The 19,893-nt window shown below is 39.6% G+C and overlaps 2 protein-coding genes across 6 annotated transcripts in view; one reads left to right on the top strand and one right to left on the bottom strand.

The window, feature by feature from the left end:
* The first annotated feature begins 444 nt into the window (after positions 1 to 444).
* Positions 445 to 9,807, top strand: LOC139464723 (15-hydroxyprostaglandin dehydrogenase [NAD(+)]-like). The gene is made up of 7 exons (XM_071246241.1): positions 445 to 537; positions 1,526 to 1,646; positions 3,612 to 3,718; positions 4,135 to 4,231; positions 4,543 to 4,619; positions 5,928 to 6,073; positions 9,666 to 9,807. Exons 1-7 carry the CDS (start codon positions 445 to 447, stop codon positions 9,805 to 9,807), a joined length of 783 nt encoding a protein of 260 aa, XP_071102342.1.
* Positions 9,808 to 12,427: 2,620 nt separating this feature from the next.
* Positions 12,428 to 19,893, bottom strand: part of LOC139478326 (sulfotransferase 1B1-like) — a 47,761-nt gene continuing 40,295 nt past the window's right edge. For all 5 annotated transcript variants that reach the window (XM_071260753.1, XM_071260784.1, XM_071260758.1 and 2 more), the window contains exon 6: positions 12,428 to 16,933. In XM_071260753.1, coding sequence (XP_071116854.1) covers positions 16,779 to 16,933 — 155 coding nt within the window. In that variant the 3' untranslated portion in view covers positions 12,428 to 16,778. The remainder of the gene's footprint in view (positions 16,934 to 19,893) is intronic.

The raw sequence follows: 19,893 nt of genomic DNA, 5'->3' as shown, positions 1-19,893 counted from the left end.
TATTATGATTTTTATTTGACTTTAAAATACATGTGCACCATTACTTTATTAATGCTTCTGTAGTTTTGTAGTTTACTTCTAATTATTTGCTCAGGCAAAGTCTAATAAGGTACAGAATTCTGAAAGAAAACGCGTAGTACGCGTATATATATCGTAAAACACGTTGACATTGCGAAAACATTTCAATATATCTTAAAGGCCACTGTATTAACGCTTTATACAATGCTAATGTGAAAGAAAATGCAAGGTCAGGTTGGCCGTTACCCTCCACCAAAGTTTAATCTAAACCCTCATTGCCTCCACACGTGCCGATGACTAAGCTATGTGGTTGTCCTACGTCAATTTTGTCACATGACAGGGCCCTATAACATTGTGCTATAGCTCTGGACAAGACCAAGTTCATCATCAGTGTTGGTCCAAGCTTCGTCAGTGTCCAAGATAGCTATGCAAATCAAAGGAAAAACAGCATTTCTCACAGGGGGTGTCGGGGGAATTGGCGTAGCATTTGCACGTGCGTTGTTGGAAAAAGGCTGCAAGGTAAAAACATGCTTTGAGATGAAAAACCCTTTAATCTTGTAAGGCTTTCCGTATTTTCTTTCTGAGTTTCCAATCTCCCGCCCTCCCTGAATTTCTATTCCGACGTTAAATGATTATAAAGTTTTCGTATCTCAATTTTCTCAGCCTTTGTGGAAATTTATGGCCCGATGTAATAGAAAAATACTACTACTGTTGCACATTCATTAAAAAAACAGGTCTGCTTTATCTTTTTTCAGCTATGTATAGTATAAATTCGAAATTAAAAGCGACTCGATCTACATCATAAAATAATTTACACAATTAATGAAAATCAGTTTTTTTATGAACACACAATGCCATTTAGGAAGTGATCAAATGTAACGAATGTTATATTTAGGGATAACGCTGTTTTCGTAAAGTACAGATTCTAGTACAAGAATCTGTACTTTACAAAGAAAGTGCTATCCCAAGTATAACATTCGTTACAGTTTTTTTTATTGTGTTTAATTTTATCTTGCTGGTTGATTTAGGCTGGACATGGGAAAAATAATGATGGCCTAACATTGATCGTGAATGAGTTACAGGCTCGAATGTTTACAGGCCGCCGTGACCCGGCGTAAATCAACATTCGCGCTCTCACTAGTAAGATCCTCTGCGAGAGGGCGACAAAGATTTCTTCTCTTCCAATATGGAATAATAGATTGGGCACCGAGATGTGTTCACAGGAATGCTTTCTGGCACATCACATTGTGGATCACAATGTTCACGTGTCAAGGTATTTTGATCGTGTTTCAAACCCGAGAATGAAGCAAAGGGAAATGGACTCTATTTCCAAAATATACTTTGTTCCCTCCCTTAGGCGACGTAATAGCTGCATGATAGGAATTTTATTTTGTTGACGATGTCTAAACCCATTTCCATAAAGACAAGTACATCTACTCTTTGCATTATGATTACGCATTATGTCGCTTTGTGTATGGTTGACAATATTTATGTTTGTCCATCTCAGGTGTGTATTACCGATGTCAACGCAGATGGTGGAAAGAAGCTGGAGGCAGAGCTGAAGCAAAAGTACCAAGATGACGTCGTGTTTATGCAGTGTGACGTCACTAGTGCCAGCAACATGGAAGGTGAAGAACGTCACGTGACCCAGTGCCCGGGCTGTACATATGCACCATTTCCGAGTGAATAGTTGAATGTGATTATTCATATCAAACTTAGGACTGACTCCGCCGTCTATTGGAAAGTGCGTAGGTCCAGAGAGTGGAAGGTCGGTTGTTCGATCCCCTGGCCGCGTCATACCTAAAGATGTCAAGAGAAGGTACTTGTTACTACCCTGCCTAGCGCATTGTATTAATGGGATAAAACAAGGACTGATCGGCTCAAAGTCAGTATAATGTGCCTGAGTTAGGTATCCATGTTAAACTGCAATATTGTATAAGTTAGGACAAGTACAAAAAGCAAAACACGTGCATTCACAAACGTGCATGTAAGTACAAACAGTCACACATGTGCATACAAGTAGAAACAGCCACACAAGTGCATACAAGTACAAACAGTCACATACGTGCATACAAGTACAAACATACATATACGTTCATACAAGTACAAACAGTCACATACGTGCATACAAGTACAAACATACATATACGTTCATACAAGTACAAACAGTCACACAGGTGAATACAAGTACAAACAGTCACACACGTACATACAAGTACAAACAGTCACATGCGTGCATACAAGTACAAACAGTCACACACGTGCATACAAGTACAAACAGTCACATACGTGCATACAAGTACAAACAGTCACACACGTGCATGCATGATTCACAGTGCTGCTCTGATCTTCAACTTCTCTTACAATGTATTTTCACTATAAAGATTTATAACGGTAGTTGATATTAGGTTTTATGCCGCAGTCAGCAGCAACCCAGCTCTATCGTGGCGATCTGTATATACTCGAGTCTTCTCCAGACAAACTTGTCACTGTAAGCATGACCTACATGTGGAGACGCTTATCGCAGAAGCGATATTTAAAAACATGCATCGGTATATATAGTCTGATTGTCGTGTTGTAGACGGTACACCATCACCAGCTGACACAGCATTAACTTACACCAGTAGCTCATCAACTGAGCTGATTACATAAGCGTTGGTTTTGTTATTTAGCGGAACCCGTTGTGTGTAATCACAACCTAACCAATTGGATTTGACGGTAACACACAAAATACCGCGTTTCGCATTCTCCACATTAAATAGTGGCACAGTGCTGTAGCTCACCTGCATATGTAATCAACAGTTTAAAATGTCAACAAAAACGTCCACCTAACAAAAGTTGATAATCAATTTGATTTGCATATAACTGAGTTGAACCATGTGTGTGTGTGTGTGTGTGTGTGTGTGTGTGTGTGTGTGTGTGTGTGTGTGTGCGTGTGGTATTATAACCATACCTCATGGATACCCCATAAAGATGTATATTGAGCCCAACAGTCCCTGTTTTATCCCGTAATGCAGAGCGCGACAGGCAGAGTAACATCAATTACCATCTTTTATCGTCTTTTGGTTTTACGCGTCCGGGAATGGAACGCCTGGCGTTCCGCTTTCCGGGCAGATGCTCTATCCACGAGACAGGTAAAATACAGAGCTAAATATGCATTTGGAGAAAACAAGCTACAAAACATGCAACATATGTGTATTAAATCCCACAACAAACAAAAGACAAATATCCATACATTTAGAACAAAAACGTCCGAGTAATGGCCATAAATGCGATTGTGACTGAGAACCTCTCACACAAATTCAGACGTCACCATTGGTGGAAACAAGTCAATGTGAGACTGCATCTTCATTGTTTCAACGGTTTCTGAGGAAATACATGTTTAGAGAATTTAAGAGCATACATGAAGAGGTCAAGCTATGCCCAAAATGTGAAATATCACGAAAACCGGACATTGTTGTGCCCCATTGATAACTAAGCATACACAACATTTCACTACGTTTGGAGAATAATTGAGAAGTTTCAGCTTTAAGTATGGTAAAGTTCAAATCCAGGTCAACATTTAATCTATGTTTGTTTATTTGTTGATACAGAAGTTTTCAAGACGGCGGTGGCTCGGTTCGGCGGTGTGGACATCATGCTGAACAACGCCGGCATCATGCACGAGGGACGCTGGGAGGCCATGATCAGCATCATGATGGTCAGTCACGTGGTCGGCTGTGTGAACGTATAAACTGAACTGAACCTTTTTCACACTCAAGGCTACATAACATAACATACTGAGGTTAACAAAGAACATAATATGTACAATGGTGATCTATGCCTATTATATACAATCATTGGTCGATAAGAGCATTTCAGTTATTACCTAAGTGTCTTAATAATGATTTTGCAGAATTTTGCAACTTTCCTGAGAAGGTTACATTTTTTGCATTGAACCAGATACATTTTGCTGTGGTCAGAGGTAAATTAAGTAAAGTTACATGTAAGTGTTATTTCCGGAGATAACTAGAGTAATCACTTATAAACAAGTGAGAATATTCGGAATGAACGAGTCAGTCAATCGCTATGCAAATTCCCACCAAACCCTGTATTATCATACAGTTGTAATTACAGCGTGGCACTGTGATCGGGACGAACCTAGCCATAGCTCACATGAGGAAGGATAAAGGGGGTAGAGGAGGTGTCATTATCAACACCGCTTCTCGTTCAGGTGAGCTAACGGGACGATGGCACGTTTACAGAAAACTCAAATCATCACCAAGCTATTCCGACTGAACGGAAAATGACCGGTAGAATGGATTTAGTTGGGATGGATAAATTAAATAACAATCGATTTATCCATATATCGTAATATAAGATTGATTTGATATTTTATCATTCGTCATTTTATCGAAAGTACGTTAAATTACCCACCACGTCCACACACTAGTTCTCTAAAGTAAACTGCAGATGTGCGTTACCAGGAACAAATGACAATCAGAAATTGCTGAGTCTCACGAAGGGTTAAATGGTGTGTTGCAGGTATCTACGTGTATTTTACCAATCCCGTCTACTGTGCTGCCAAATCCGGCATCGTCGCTCACACGCGAGCATGGGCGGTAAGACCCAAGTGAATATTATTTTACGCCCATGTTACCTCGGGCTGTTATCTATTGGGCCAAGTAGGAGATACACATACCGTGGTGTCACTGAAGGGCCCGCTACTTGAATTTGGAACCAGAGGCGCAGCCTGAGGTTCCAAATGTTAAATTTAACGCGGTTAAATGTACAGATAACCTAGCCCAACATTGAAAACACAGTATGTTTATCTCAATTCTATCATGACTGAATAAAACGCGAACTCTTTGGTGTATTGTATTATATTGAGTGAAGGGGCATGGGTCAAGTCCAGTGTTTTGAGTGGGATCTGAATTACGGACTCACCGACAACAGCCTGTAAACAAAATATGGCGGTGTATATGCTCAAGCAGTTTGTTTACACCGTAATAATTCACTCGAACATATAACAAGCATTGAAGCATATAAGCATGGCAACTTGGTAAGCTAACATGAGGTGGGCACCCCTAAAGAAATCTAAACAAACTTTGCAAAGCTTTCGTTCTGCAACTCACGTCACCATTATGACGTCATGTCGCTCATTGTGGCGCAAACGGTATGACGTCACAGTCATACATAGAAAAGTGCCAAATTCCAAGGTCTCTGTAGTCCCCAAAACTTAAAATACATCCCCTTTATAGATTTCTTTCGTGGTTTGCCACACATCCTTTGAATATTGCAGTAACCGCAACTTTTGTAACTTAAATTGTATAAGTAACTATTTAAATATGCCTAGGTACTATTTCTATGAATATTAGCTACCGCGGTGATGCGCCCGTCAGAATCGGCTGTTTTAAACAGAAGGGGGTTATTGTGATTTGACAACCTCTGACTGACCAATCAGAATCGAGTAATATCCAAATTCATTGTCAAACATATGGTTGGTAGCCAGGCTTCACACTGTATCCACCCACTTGAACCTGATCTTTATTATATCTATACCAGAACCAATAGTTGCACACACTGAATTTCATGCCATAAGTGTCATAAGTTGTATATGGACTGATCAATTAAATGTTCTCAAACATTTGTATGACAAATCGTGTTAATTTGCAAAAGGTTACGATAACAGTAAGTGAAATATCAAAATATTGAATAACAGAATCCATGTCCCTTATGGGCCACCATAATATTGAGTACGTTTTCTATTTACCATACAGTAGAGGGTAATATATGTGATGAAAGTTCTAAAGCTACATGAGTGCTATTAATTTTATTCGCCATCGCGAAAAGTGTAAAAAAGCGAGCATGAGTGAGTATTGCTTAACGCCGCATCACCAATCTTGCAGCTATAAACTGCTCTACTTCAGGACATCCCTGACAGGGAACAGCTCGGCCTGCGGTTCGCTTGTATCTGTCCGACGCCAGTGGACACTCCCCTGATGGACATCACGCGAGAGAGCGTGAATTACTTCGACTACAAGTATGATGATATACAACAGATGGGACGGATGACGTAAGTTGGTACCCTGAGAGTACATTACTTCCAGAATGAGTTCTTTGAGAGGCATTTAGAAGTATTAAGTAAAGATAAGACATATCGATGAACAACTTCTTTATTACAGCTAGGTGCGACGTTTCGGTGTAGGCTCTAACATCGTTATCAAGCAAGTGATGTACAGGGTTTGGCTGACAAGCATATATACATGTAGGAGGCAGTGTTCATACAGTCGAGTAGATTGGGATGTAGTTACACTGGCGTGGAGAAGCCTGTTATGTTCACACAAGGGGGTGATACGAGGTAAACATCTAACAGGTGATGCCAGTATTATAACCAAAGGGATCATGACTGTTTGGGTTTTTTATGAGTTGATGGTACGCAGGGGGTATATAATAGCCTTGATCGCGGTTGATTGATGTTTTGAGTCTTTTGATGTTGATGGCTTATTGGTGTTTTCTTAGTTTATACTGCCCCACGGAAATGGCACACACACGATACATTGGGCTACCAGTTTGACGATCTATCTCCCTCCCACTTATACATCACACATAGAAGTGCCTGTTTGAGCATCTATCTCAATCCTACTGTTACATCGCACATAGGATGCCTATTTGGAGATCTTTCTCCATCCTACTGACACACCATACATAGGAGTGCCTGCGTTATTTATCTCAATCCTACTGATTCATAAACATAGGCGTGCCCGTGACAGATGCAGCACAAGAAAATGTTGTTTGTATTGTTATAGGGTCGGCAGGTGAAAACAGCCCAAAAAAAACAATGGCAGAGTGTCTTTTTGTCTCTCTCATACCTACACTTCCAACCATACCCCACACACTTCAGCACTTCACGACTCTGAATGATCACTTCACCACCCTGTAGCTTCACTGCACCACCCTATAGTTTCACTTGACAACCCCGCATTCACTTGTTTGCTCAATCTGCCACTGTTGCCAGGACGGAGACCATAGCCGAGGGCCTTGTTGGCCTCTTGGAAGATGACGGAAGATGATGGTCTTAATAATCTACATAAAGAAATGCGAAAGTAACGAAAGTTAGAGACAAAAACGATGCTGCCTATGCAAAATATGAAGAAAGTAAACGTCTCTTCCCTAAGAAACATCGCCATGCAAAGCACCAGTTATTTAAAGATAAATTTAATGAAATATACGCGGCAGCAGAAGTAGATGTCAAAGAATTCTACAAAACGACAAAACATTACAAACGCTATAAAGGTAATACTGAAAAGCTTGTCTATGGCACTCAAACTTGTTACAAGGGAAAGGATATTTGCAATCTGTTTGGTCTGTATTTTCATACACTAGCTACTCCTTGCCCTGATGTTAAATATGACTATGCACATGCTCAGAATGTTAAAGAGCGAGTTGCTAATCTAGAAACATTAGAGGATATAGATAACGACACACGATGGCCATTGCATTGTCCATTCACTAAAGAGGAAATCCATGGCCATTGTGCAGTAAAACGACTTGAAGTTCGAAAGTCGCCTGGTCCTGACGGTAATGTAAATGAGCATATAAAGAAGGCTGGTAGATCTCTGTTGTATCATATTGCCTTACTATACAATGCCATGATTAACTTTGAATATATTCCAAAATCATTTTCTTTAGGTCAAATTCTTCCTATACACAAAGGCCATGGTAAACCAAAATATGACCCTGCCAATCATAGACGAATAACAATGACGCCTGTATTAAGCAAACTCTTGGAAAGACTTCTTCTCAACAGAATAGAGTCGTGGGTAGATAATAACATAGAATTTCCCCATCCTTTGCAATTTGGATTTAGACCTCACTATGGTGCTGAAACGGCTGTACTTACGTTAACAGAAAATATTGCATATTACAACGAAAGGATGTCGCCTGTTTACTGTCCATTCTTAGATAACGAAAAAGCATTTGATGGGTATGGCTTGATGGATTATTTAATAAACTGTATGATATAGGAATAACGGGTAAACTGTGGAGAATATTAAGGCTCTCCTACAGGTCTATGAAATCATTTGTATGCTTTGAAGGATTTAAGTCGGATGCCTTCCCCGTGAATCAAGGAGTAGGTCAAGGTAGAGTAATGTCCGCATGGCTTTTCACGCTATATGAACTTGAAAACTCAGATTCTGGCTTAATTCTGCCATGGGGTAAGTGCCCTGGGATCCTTCTTGCTGACGGCACTACTTTATTGAGTATCTCAAATAAAGGCCTGCAAAATCTTCTTGATGTCGTTCAAAACTATGCTCATATGTGGCAGCTAAAATATAATGTAAGCAAGAGTGCAGTTCTATACTTTGGATGCCCAAACAATAAGATTCAAACCACTAATGTATCAATTGGCGATATGCATGTTACACAAACGAAATCTATTAAATATGCAGGTGTATATCTTAGTACAGATTAATCACCACTTGAACGTACAAAATCTGCATGCGAAAAGTTACGTGTACTCATCAACACTAACCATAATAATGGGTTGTACTTTGGTGATCTGAATCCTTTATCTGCAGCACGTATCTGGGAGAGGGTAATCTTATCATGTGCCCTCTATGGATGCAGCATATGGGGTAAACTTCCTCTTAAAGGGTATGAAATGCTTGAAGTTGTACAACGTCAATTTTATAAAAAAAAAGTTCAGGGACTCCACTTGCGCACTCCCAGTATTTTTGTATTGGATGCTATCGGCATCATGCCACTACAGTATTACATAGATAAAAGAGCACTCTACTTCTTAGGAAAGCTATGTAATGCAAAGTATACTGTGTTAAGTAATGTTTCTAGTTCGCCTGTGTCAATTTATGTGTACAGATAGTTTTACATGCAATGTATGGAGTAGAAAATCTCCGATATATAATATGCTACAGCTTGTACAGAAGTATAAACTAAGTGATACACTTGTTAACTATGTCAATAATTGTCAATTAAATCTCATCGAGATGATGTATTTTATGTCCATCTTAATTCAAGACTTAGTCTGTCAAGATATGTTAGAATAAGATCAAGTAATGGACACTATCTCTGGAAACTAGCCCTGGAGAAGTATGACCATTTAACTAATATTGCAAGGCTTGTATTCTATGAATCAGCTGAAATTGTCTCTAGAGAATGCTATTGTAAAACTGTTGCCAGTGATATTGTACAGCACATGTTTATGTCCTGCACGATCAATATGAATGACCGAAATATACTTTTTAACACCATTTGTGATATCCTGGATGTAAATGTTTTTGTTAAGATTTGGGAGAAAAATGATGATGTTATTTTTGCGTTTTAACTTGGTGGATTTCCAATAGAATGTATTATGGAACTAGAAAGAGATGTGTGGGCAGAAGTAATAATTAATGTAAGCTGCTTTATAAGGAAATGGCGATACCTGCTAAAAAACTTGTATGTTTATGCACAAGTGCAAATATACCCCCAATTCATGTTAAACATGTAACATAAACATATCTGCATTTTGTAATCTTCATTCAATTGGAGGAAATAAAGAATATCTATCTATCTATCTTCACCACCCAGTATCAAACTGCACCACCCTATAGTTTCACTTGACAACCCCGCATTCACTTGTTTGCTCAATCTGCCACTGTTGCCAGGACAGAGACCATAGCCGAGGGCCTTGTTGGCCTCTTGGAAGACGACAGCAGTAACGGGGCTATCCTCTACATCTCCAAGGACGAGGGCTTTGCCAGGAAGAAGATCTTGGTCGTCAATGAGTCTGATTTGAAGCATGCGTAGAGGATTGACTGCAAGGACATATGTCTAAGTGGGGCCTGATTTTCACAAAAGACCTTGGTAAAGAGAGGTCGTGAGTAAACAATTCCTTCTACGTATAGGAAAACTATCCTGATAAACATGAACGTGTGTATGAATAATAAACAGTATATTGTGTTGCCAGGTACTAAGGTTCATGTTATGTTGTCTTGACTGTCGGAAGAACTTGTCGGGTGTCTGTATGTATGGCTTCATGGATCGATAGGTTTCTCTCTGTATTACAGGTGGCAGTAGCCCCAACTACAATGCTTCAATTTGACACATGGCACTAATTACAAAGTGAAGTGTTAGATAGGGAATGGACAGCAGACGCTAGCACATAGTGTTGTGGGAAAGTGATGCAGGCCACAGACCTTTACCACTTGGGTGCTGACAAATCAGGAATCATAATCAGGTTGAATCTGGGATCTGAGCCACACTTTGCCGTGGCTCCGGGGCACATATCTGTGTAGCAGCCTTAGATGACCGGGACACATATGGCCTCCTAAAATGTTACAGCTAAATATGCTTATACATGTAGATGTGACAGGAGAAAATTGGTTTCTTCCAATATAAATTGTGAAAGAGTAACTATTAACACCAGAAAACAGATCTGTGCTCAGTTGTGTGTAGGCACTCGTCACTTCCTTTCAGTCAGATGTTGTCACCTGTCTAATAATAGAAGTTGATGTAAAGCAATAGAAATTTGAATCGGTTCCTTTGCATTTGTTTTATCTGCAAATGTCAACTCTGACCACCCTGATTTTGAAGATTTGATTGTGACATGGACTTGATTTGATTGCTATGCGTTTACAAATTACTTGCTAGAACAATGCTTCATTTCAGGGAGTTGAGTCAATCTAGACTTTTCAAATCATTTTAGACTTCAGTTAAATTCCATTTTCAATTTTATTCTTTAGGGTCTGAGAGACAGACTATAACTTGTCTACAAACTGAATGTGGCTCAGACCATCAATCACTGGGATCTAGTGATCAATGGAACACTGCAACAATTTCAAGGCGGACTTCAAAGGACATTTTTGAAAGTAAGCCGTTTCTGACAAACCATTAGTTGCAGGATGGTAACAAGTCCAGTTGTCAGATACAACTATCTCGGGCAATCCACGAGTAGCAACAATCTGTCTAGATATTCTGTGGTGACTGTTGATGTTGAGTTCAGTTAAAACACCACTTGGAGTGGGCATCAATGCACTCTGTGCGTATAAGTGGTGACATTGCTAATGAACAATTAGCATACTCGTATATGCAAGGGGTTCGGCGTATGGTGCTCGGTAGGAAGTGACAACTTGGAGACAATGTATACAGCGCTATCTCTCTAATTATAATATGAAAACTTTGTACAAATGTTATATCATGATAGAAGAATGACGTATCATAACGACCTTTAACAACCCATTTGGTTGATATCAGTTTCTAAGGCTCCCATTTTGACCCAGCCTTAGCCAAAATGTATTCCAACCAAGTCTGGACCAAACCCTTGAACAGTGCCCTGGCACACTAGTATTTGGAATAACTGGGGGAGAACATAACAGCAACTTCAGAAACCTGGTGAATGTTGCAAGAGAGAATGAGCTTACATTTAACTCTGTACAGTGTGAAATCAAGACAAACAAAACAAACAATTGTACACCCAGACCCAGATGCTACTGCACATACAACCTTACAACTTGACAATCAAGTCTAGACTTGGCAACATGATGCTAGTAGCAGATGACCTCTCATGATCACCTGGGTCTTTGACCACCTGGCAAGACCCGCACAACAAATCAACTGGATGTCAGGATAGACATGGCACTTCTCAACAAGCAGCCTTCAGTCCCTGAAACTTCTTAACAAAACAAAGGGGATGTAAAATATGGACTATATTGTAACCACATCACTACCCCATAGAACCTCTCCTGGTGTAGGGATACAGCACCAGCCACACTACTTGTACCACCATCTTCAGCTCGTAATCATGTAGCCTACACATTGCCTCCAGTTCTGTTCTGTTCTGTCTCAACGGGTTACAGATCTTTCTGCCACTAATTGGTCTCAATCCATGAATTGTCTGAGCTGTTCTGATGAAGACTGAAACATCTGGCAACTTCGTTTTGCGACATTCCTTTTTCCCAGCATACACATGGTGTGAGGATGTTGATTATCAGTTAAATGCATGTGTTTTTATGAGTGACTGAGTGAGTGAGTATGATTTTACGTCGCTTTTAGCAATATTCCAGCAATATCACGACTGGAGACACCAGAAATGAGCTTCACACATTGTACCCATGTCGGGAATCGAACCTGGGTCTTCGGCGTGACGAGTGAACGCTTTAACCACTAGGCTCCCCAACCGCCTTGTGTTTTTATGAGCACCTGAAAGCTAAACAATCCTTGTGTGCTGTACAAATTTACAACAACTAGTCAGTCAGTACCATGCTCCCGACAAACATACAAACATCCGAATTGTGCACCATGCATGAACAAGCAAATTGTCAATCACGACCTAAAGTAAAGGAGATGTCTACATGAATATGTATTCAACGGATGCATTATTGAATTTCAGAGTAAATATGATTTTTATTGAACTTTATATGAAGCACAATTACTGTTTCGCTGTATACATGGATAGGTTTCTTTAAATAACCAAGACTCGAATTTACATACACTTGGATGTACAAAGTACTTAGATGATATATACTTGATGCTAAACTGAAAATAGTATATACACATACCTGGTAAGCAGAAAATATAACTCATCTTCAGCTATGAAGGTTACAGTGTACATATTCCTTCCACATCAGTACATGGTCTAACTTCAATTAAAAAGTAAGGAACATCTAAATTCTGATATAGCATTTCCAAATATTTTAACATTTACATCAAACCTATACTGCTCTGCATAAATATGTGTTTTAACATTTTACAATAAGGAAATTTATTGGATTAACATAAGACTGACACTACATCTAGCCATAACCATATACAACATTTGTTTGTTTGTTTGTTGTTTAACACCGCACTAAGCAATATTCTAGCTATATGACGGCGGTCTGTAAATAATCGAGTCTGGACGAGACAATCCAGTGATTGACCTCATGAGCATCGATCAATGCAATTGGGACACGACTACATGCATCAACCAAGTCAGTCAGCCTGACCACCCAATCCCGTTAGTCGGCTCCTACAACAAGCATAGTCGCCTACAACATTTGTAACCCAATTACTTATTCCATTTAAATTTTACACAAACATACTAAATGTATAACAAAACTTTGGATTCCTCTTTTCAATATTCGTAATCAATATTTAATAATCTTAACATAAGAATAGATGTACATAGGATACCTGCCACATTCACCATATACCCTAGCATTTGGTGTATTTGTCTTAACAGTTACCAGAGTACCTTTTACAAGCATAGAAATGTACCTTTTCTTATACCACAAATTTGTATGAACCGGATATATTTTCATATCAAATATTTAATAAAGAATGCTTTATAGTCTTCTTCACCAAGGACGTATGTATGTTATAAATATGTTTCTTCTTATATCTGTTCTGATTTGGTGGAGGCTTGTGTAGATGGATACTCCAAGACGGCTGTGTGATATACATCCAAATAGTTATAACATGTTGTTATTTCTAAACTGTCCCCTTTACAAAACCAGTTTTCATTCCTTGCTTATTTACACCCTTTAAGAAAACCACTACAATATACATATGTATTACTGGGTCTTCATGCACTGCTTCAGCCAATATGGCGAAAATAGTTGGGATCCTCAGGGTGCTTAACTAACTATTACGCCGTCTGCACAATAATCTTAAGTGATATTTGAAATCTTCAGTGACGTTACGAAATCATATATATATTCACAGATTTTTTAAAGAAATGCATACATAATATTTTTTTAATATATCTAAAAGTCTAACATGAGCAAAACCAACCTTAAAACGACATACATTATGTACAATGTTTTGAGATGATTTGTTAGCATCAGTAACATGATCATGACACCATGCACCATGACTATCCCCTTCTTTCTTCATTACACCAGTTGAAGCAGTACATAAAGCTTCTGTAATAAACATGTATATTCGCTTTTCTCTAATTCGAAAAAAACACAACAGATTTTTTTAAACAATTCAGATAAAAATTGTTTTAAACATATTCATAAATCTAAGTAAAATCCCCAACAATTAAACTCTACCACATTTTCCATAACATTGTGTTATTGAACCAACATGATCCTTCAGGATGGATGTAGACACATGAATATTATGAGAAGCTCTTGCTTTACAAATATTAAAATGACAGCTGCAAGTCGACCTGTATGTGATATCTTCTCTGCTGGTTTACTGGGTAGTCACTGAACAGGTGTCTGAAGTCAGCGTTGTTAACCCAACTTCCAGTAATCCCAGCTGTATCAGAACTCTTAATGTATACTAGCCACATAAAGAAACTGTGCACGGAGAAAATATAGATATAAGGGCACACCGTCCATATATGAAATATAGGTTTGAACACAGCAATTATTGGAGACATTCAAACGCTCATGCACGTGCCATGCGATATGACGTCATTGATGGGGGCCTTTGGACGTGCAATGTGTTACTGCACGTGCATCCTGTGCAGCTGTACACAGCATGTGCAACTCAAAATTCGCTGTCACTTTGGAAAGCATGATCTGTGGTCATTCAAAAATTCAAAACTTCTCAGGCGCAGACACAAGCATATCACAAGCAAATCATGCCAAGATTGACAGCTGCACAGCGTCATGAAGCCATTGGAATGATCCGAGCGGGAATGAGGCAACAACAGGTGGCAACACATTTCCAATGCCATCGTAACACGATATCGGCATTGGTTAGGCGTTATCAGAACACAAATGACGTTGCCGACCAACCACGTTCAGGACGTCCCCGAGTAACGACGCCAAGACAGGATAGATGGATTCGAGTTACACATCTCCGACACAGGTTCTAAACGGCAGTAACGACATCCCAGACAATTCCTGGACTGCACCGTATCCATCCCAACACTGTCAGGAATCGTCTACGTCAGTACGGGATTCGACCACGACGCCCTGCCATACGTCCCATCCTGACACACCGTCATCGAGTCAACAGTCTAAGATGGTGTTGAAATCATGTTCGCCAAACTCGAATATGGTGGAGAAATGTTGTCTTTACAGATGAATCGAGGTTCAACATTTCCCACAGTACGGGCGCCATCGTGTCTACCGGCGTTTGGGAGAACGTTATGCACGCAACTATATTGTGGAGAGGAATCGTTTTGGAGGTGGCTCTGTGATGATTTGGGGTGGGATAACAGCACGGCACTGAACCCCTTTGGTGGTTATTCAGGGCAATCTCACCGGTGTTGGCTACAGAGATCAGATTCTGAGGCCTGTGGTCATTCCTTTCCTGCAACGTCATGGCTGGGGATTGACATTTCAACAGGACAACGCTCGTCCTCACACGGCTAGGGTTGCAATGGATTTCCTTCACCATAACAATGTCATGTTACTTCCATGGCCTGCAATTTCTCCAGATCTCTCCCCAATAGAGCATGTGTGGGATGAAATGGAGCGCCGTCTGCGTCGTCTTCCACATCCTCCAGATAACGTCCGTGACTTGGCACAGGATTTGAGGAGGATATGGCAGGCCATTCCCCAGGCCTTCCATGCCCATTTAGTGGACTCCATGCGTCGCCGATGCACTGCTGTGATTCACGCACAGGGTGGTCATACCCGTTATTGACTTTGTGACTTTGTCGTTTGACCCCCTTCTCCATTTTGATCTTCTGACGTCATCGTAAAAGATGTTGTTCAGGTCCTGTTGACATTTTCTTATGGTCCGATCATTCAGCTGCTACAGTGTCTGCATCATTTTGTTCTTGCTGTGTTGTATTTCAATCCAGAACATATTTTTCTCCGTGCACAGTTTCTTTATGTGGCTAGTATAGATAATAAAGTCAGATTCTGACAATTTATGTGTTATACCAGAAATATTCCATGATAGAAAGTTCGTAAAAAAATTTCAGTTCATCTTGATGAAAATCTTGGCCCTGGTCACAACACTATCTGGACTGTCCCCTGCTTGAGTGGCCAGGACGTATTTAATGGTTGATGTTCTATGTTGTTCCAATGTGTGTCTCATCGTCTTCTCCAGCAGCATCACTGTTCCTAAAAGCCTGAGATGACGTAGTGCTGGCTTCTTGGTGCCTCTCATCCCTCGGGGCATCCCTGAGATTACCGCCTTTGTAAAACTATCTGGCACCAGCGCTCTCTGCTCAATGTCTCTGGTGGCAGTTAGGTCATTGGCTCCACCTATCTCTTGTATTCAGGCCATGTTGTTTTAGTGGCTTCTCCAGCAGTGACAAGTGTCTCTAATACTTTAGAGTCTTTATCTGCTTTATTTGGACAATCACAAACTCTTGTCAGTTAACCGTTCTTGACTTTCAGTACATACCTCCAAGGTATGAAGTAGCTTTCCATCGCTTCTTATTCATCATGTAAAGCATCTATCCTAATGATACGAAGCTATTCCATATTTGTAATAATGTCTTGTCCGATTTCATGCACATAAGGTTTGCAAGATCTCACTTCCTGTCACATTGCATATATTTCCTTTCAAAGTCTTTTATCTTCTGACACCCTGATCTGCTTGATTTTAGCAGTTCATTAAATTCAGTAGGCCCTGTGTTTAATTCATTGCTCATACAGAGTTTGTGTCACCAAATTAAGGCCTTTTTTAGGCCTTGCATTTACAGTTAGAGATGGGTAAACACTGCACTAAAAGCACAGAAACACAAACCTATTTCTATCCAAAAAGTTCCCATGTTTAGATACGGGAATCTTGATCCTTGCAAAACCTTTTGTAGAATTTCAGTAATAGAGCTGAACATTTTGCAAAAGTTACTGTAGAAATTGAAGAAGTGTGATCCTGAGTGTTTAAAGATGACCAAACTTTGTCGTCCTTAACCATGGATATCTGTCAGGGGAAACTAGAGCAGAGAAATGACTTCCTTGCAGCTTGGTGTTGATGAAGTCCTCAAACTCCTTGTTCCTGGCACCAGTGAACCAGTGTTTCCAGTCTCCAACTTCACCTGAAATATACCAGTAGTCATCAAAATATCAATCAAAACACCAATATATCAACTTTAACTTTTTTGTTAACATAAATGTAAAATAGAGGTATAGTAGGAAACATATATATTATCAGAAGAACTGCATCACTGTCACATATCCAGCAGGACAGTGATAATTACACATTAGTACCACTTGAGCACTAACTTCCTACTCCTTTACACCATCCCCATGCACTAAAAGATGCGTCCTGACTAGAAATAGCCCACAAGGTGACTCACAATGTAAACACAACCAAGTGTCGAGAGTAATTTTTTGAAAAAAGTATGTAAACAAGATCACCAAAGACCGTCAAACTTCATATTTACTTCAATCACATACCTTGGATACCACAAATGCCTCCATCTAGATAAACATCAATAAATGTTCAGTAGTTTTATCATAAAAAATGCTTTTCGACATGTTTAAGGGTCTGCCTCAGTCACACTGGGCAGAGCTTATTTAGGGTTGGAATATAAATGGCCATGTGTACATGTGACACATACGATGCAAATTGTATTGTGCTGTATCTATTTATGGGCAAACAGAAGCACAACAACAATTTCGGTAAAAGTAACAGTAACAATACATAAATACGAAATTGACATTAGTTACATAAGTATTAGCGACAAGATTCTTTCAGTTCAATCCAAAAATGACATAGATATATGGGTACTCTATTTGTTTAGTTTTGGTCACTATCATTCAACAGTTATACCACACAATAACCAAATTATATTTTTAAAACTTCAATTATCAGTTTCAACTAGTGTTTTTGAAGAGACCTAATTTGAAACACCAGAAGTTGCGCCAATATGTTTTACCTTGACAACAATATATGTTACATGTATCAACATAATGCACAAAACCAACTGATAAGTAGATAAATAAAAATAGATGTTTTTACCTACATTTTGCTTGTCTAGATAACATTGATAAATGAAAACACCCATATTCCAAGACAATTTTAATGAAGGATTTCCTTTGCTTTCACATAATTTCACACACAAAACGGAGTTTGATCATTAGATCGACATGTGTCGAATGTATTTTTTGTTCATTTGATTTGGACACAAAATTTAAATCACAATCTGGCATCACTCCCCATTTTGTCCACACCAATCCTTCATCTGCTCCTAGGTCTAATATCTGTTTCTTCAAGTCCAAGAAGATCTCTCCAAACCCTATGTCTATTCAGCTCAGTCTAGAAGTATTTGAAGTGTTTTCGAATCAATGGCTTTCTGCAACTTGGTGGGACATCATTCCCTAACAACAATTACCTGTGCTGTGTCACACATGGTTGACAAAGAAGTGTGAACAGACATCTTCGCCTTCATCTGGATCCACAATGAAATCTGGATGTGACACTGATCCACTAATCTCAAGAATCGGCACTGAATTAGTCAAAGTTTCTGTTGTACTTGCATGAGTGGGAAGAATCTTGTCGATTCGAGTTCAACGTCATCTTGAATTGGAACTTTCTCCAAGATAAAGTTATCAATGTCCTAATATACTGAACAGATAAAGAAACGTTGATTTTTGGATTATTAGGACATAATTGTGCATGATCAAAATTGTAATTTTTCTTCATGAATATGTTTTTTAGACTTTAAAAAAAGCCAGTTTATGACATTCAACTGTCGCCGTTCACACGGAGTCCAGTGCTCACTCCTCAATATCGTCAGCAAAGTCTTGCGTGGGCCACCCAACGACAACATTGGCGGCATCAGCAGTGGAGGACCCACGTGTTCTCAGATGAGAGTTGGTACTGCATTGCCACCGCAGATGGCAGAGTACGAGTGTGGTGAAGGAGAGGTGAACGTTTTACAGAACAGTGTGTGGTTGAAAGAGACCCAAGGACCAAGCATTATGGTATGGGGTGCAATCGGCATCAATCAGAAACTTGGACCTGTTGTCTTCCAGAATATTGGCCCAGGCAGAGGCCATGGAGTCACAGCTGCCCGTTACATAGACCAGGTTCTCCGACCCCACGTTGTACCTCATTTTGCATGACTTCGAAACCACACCTTCCAGCATGACAAAGCCCGGGATCACGGGATCAGACCCTCAATATGACATTGCAATAACGTGACTGACACTCAAACAATCCTTTGTGCCAAAGGTGGTTGTTTTCTGACGATTATTTTTTGCATTATTGACATTTGAATAAACAGTTCACTATTTTCTGTATTCTTGCTACGTTTCTTTATCTGTTCAGTAAATACCATGTACAGCAGGTTTTTATAACAATATTCGCAAAAACAATTCTTTACTTTTGCTGTTCCGTGGTACATTTCCAATACACCAGAGGGACCCATAGCTGTTCAGTGGTACATTTCCAAAATATCCGAGGGATGGATAGCTGTTCCGTGGTACATTCCCAATATACCAGAGGGATCCATAGCTGTTCCGTGGTACATTTCCAATATACCAAAGGGATCCATAGCTGTTCAGTAGTACATTTCCAATATACCAGAGGGGTCCATAGCTGTTCCGTGGTACATTTCCAATATACCAAAGGGATCCATAGCTGTTCCGTGGTACATTTCCAATATACCAGAGGGATCCATAGCTGTTCCGTGGTACATTTCCAATATACCAGAGGGATTCATAGCTGTTCCGTGGTACATTTCCAATATACCAGAGGGATCATATCTGGACTTACATTTGTAACCAATTATAACACTTGTCTCAAAGATTTCATTCAATTTTGTTTACATTAATTTTGGCACATTAAAATAACATTAAATTTAGATTGTGTCTGATCTGATCCCCAAACGACATCAACTCACCATAAACTCGCCTTGGAACGAACATTAGTCATAAGTGATGCAAAGTCTTCGGTCTTTGTATCAATTCCTATAAAATGTGTCAGTTATGACATTGGCCATGACATTAAGTATTTTTTAACCAAAATCACCCATAGATCGGGGAGAAAATG

This window comes from Haliotis cracherodii, unplaced genomic scaffold (genome assembly GCF_022045235.1).
Source record: "Haliotis cracherodii isolate W230 unplaced genomic scaffold, xgHalCrac1.p SCAF_1, whole genome shotgun sequence".
NCBI lineage: Eukaryota > Metazoa > Mollusca > Gastropoda > Lepetellida > Haliotidae > Haliotis > Haliotis cracherodii.
The sequence above is the reverse complement of the archived record's forward strand: the minus strand, read 5'-3'. Positions and strand labels throughout refer to the sequence as shown.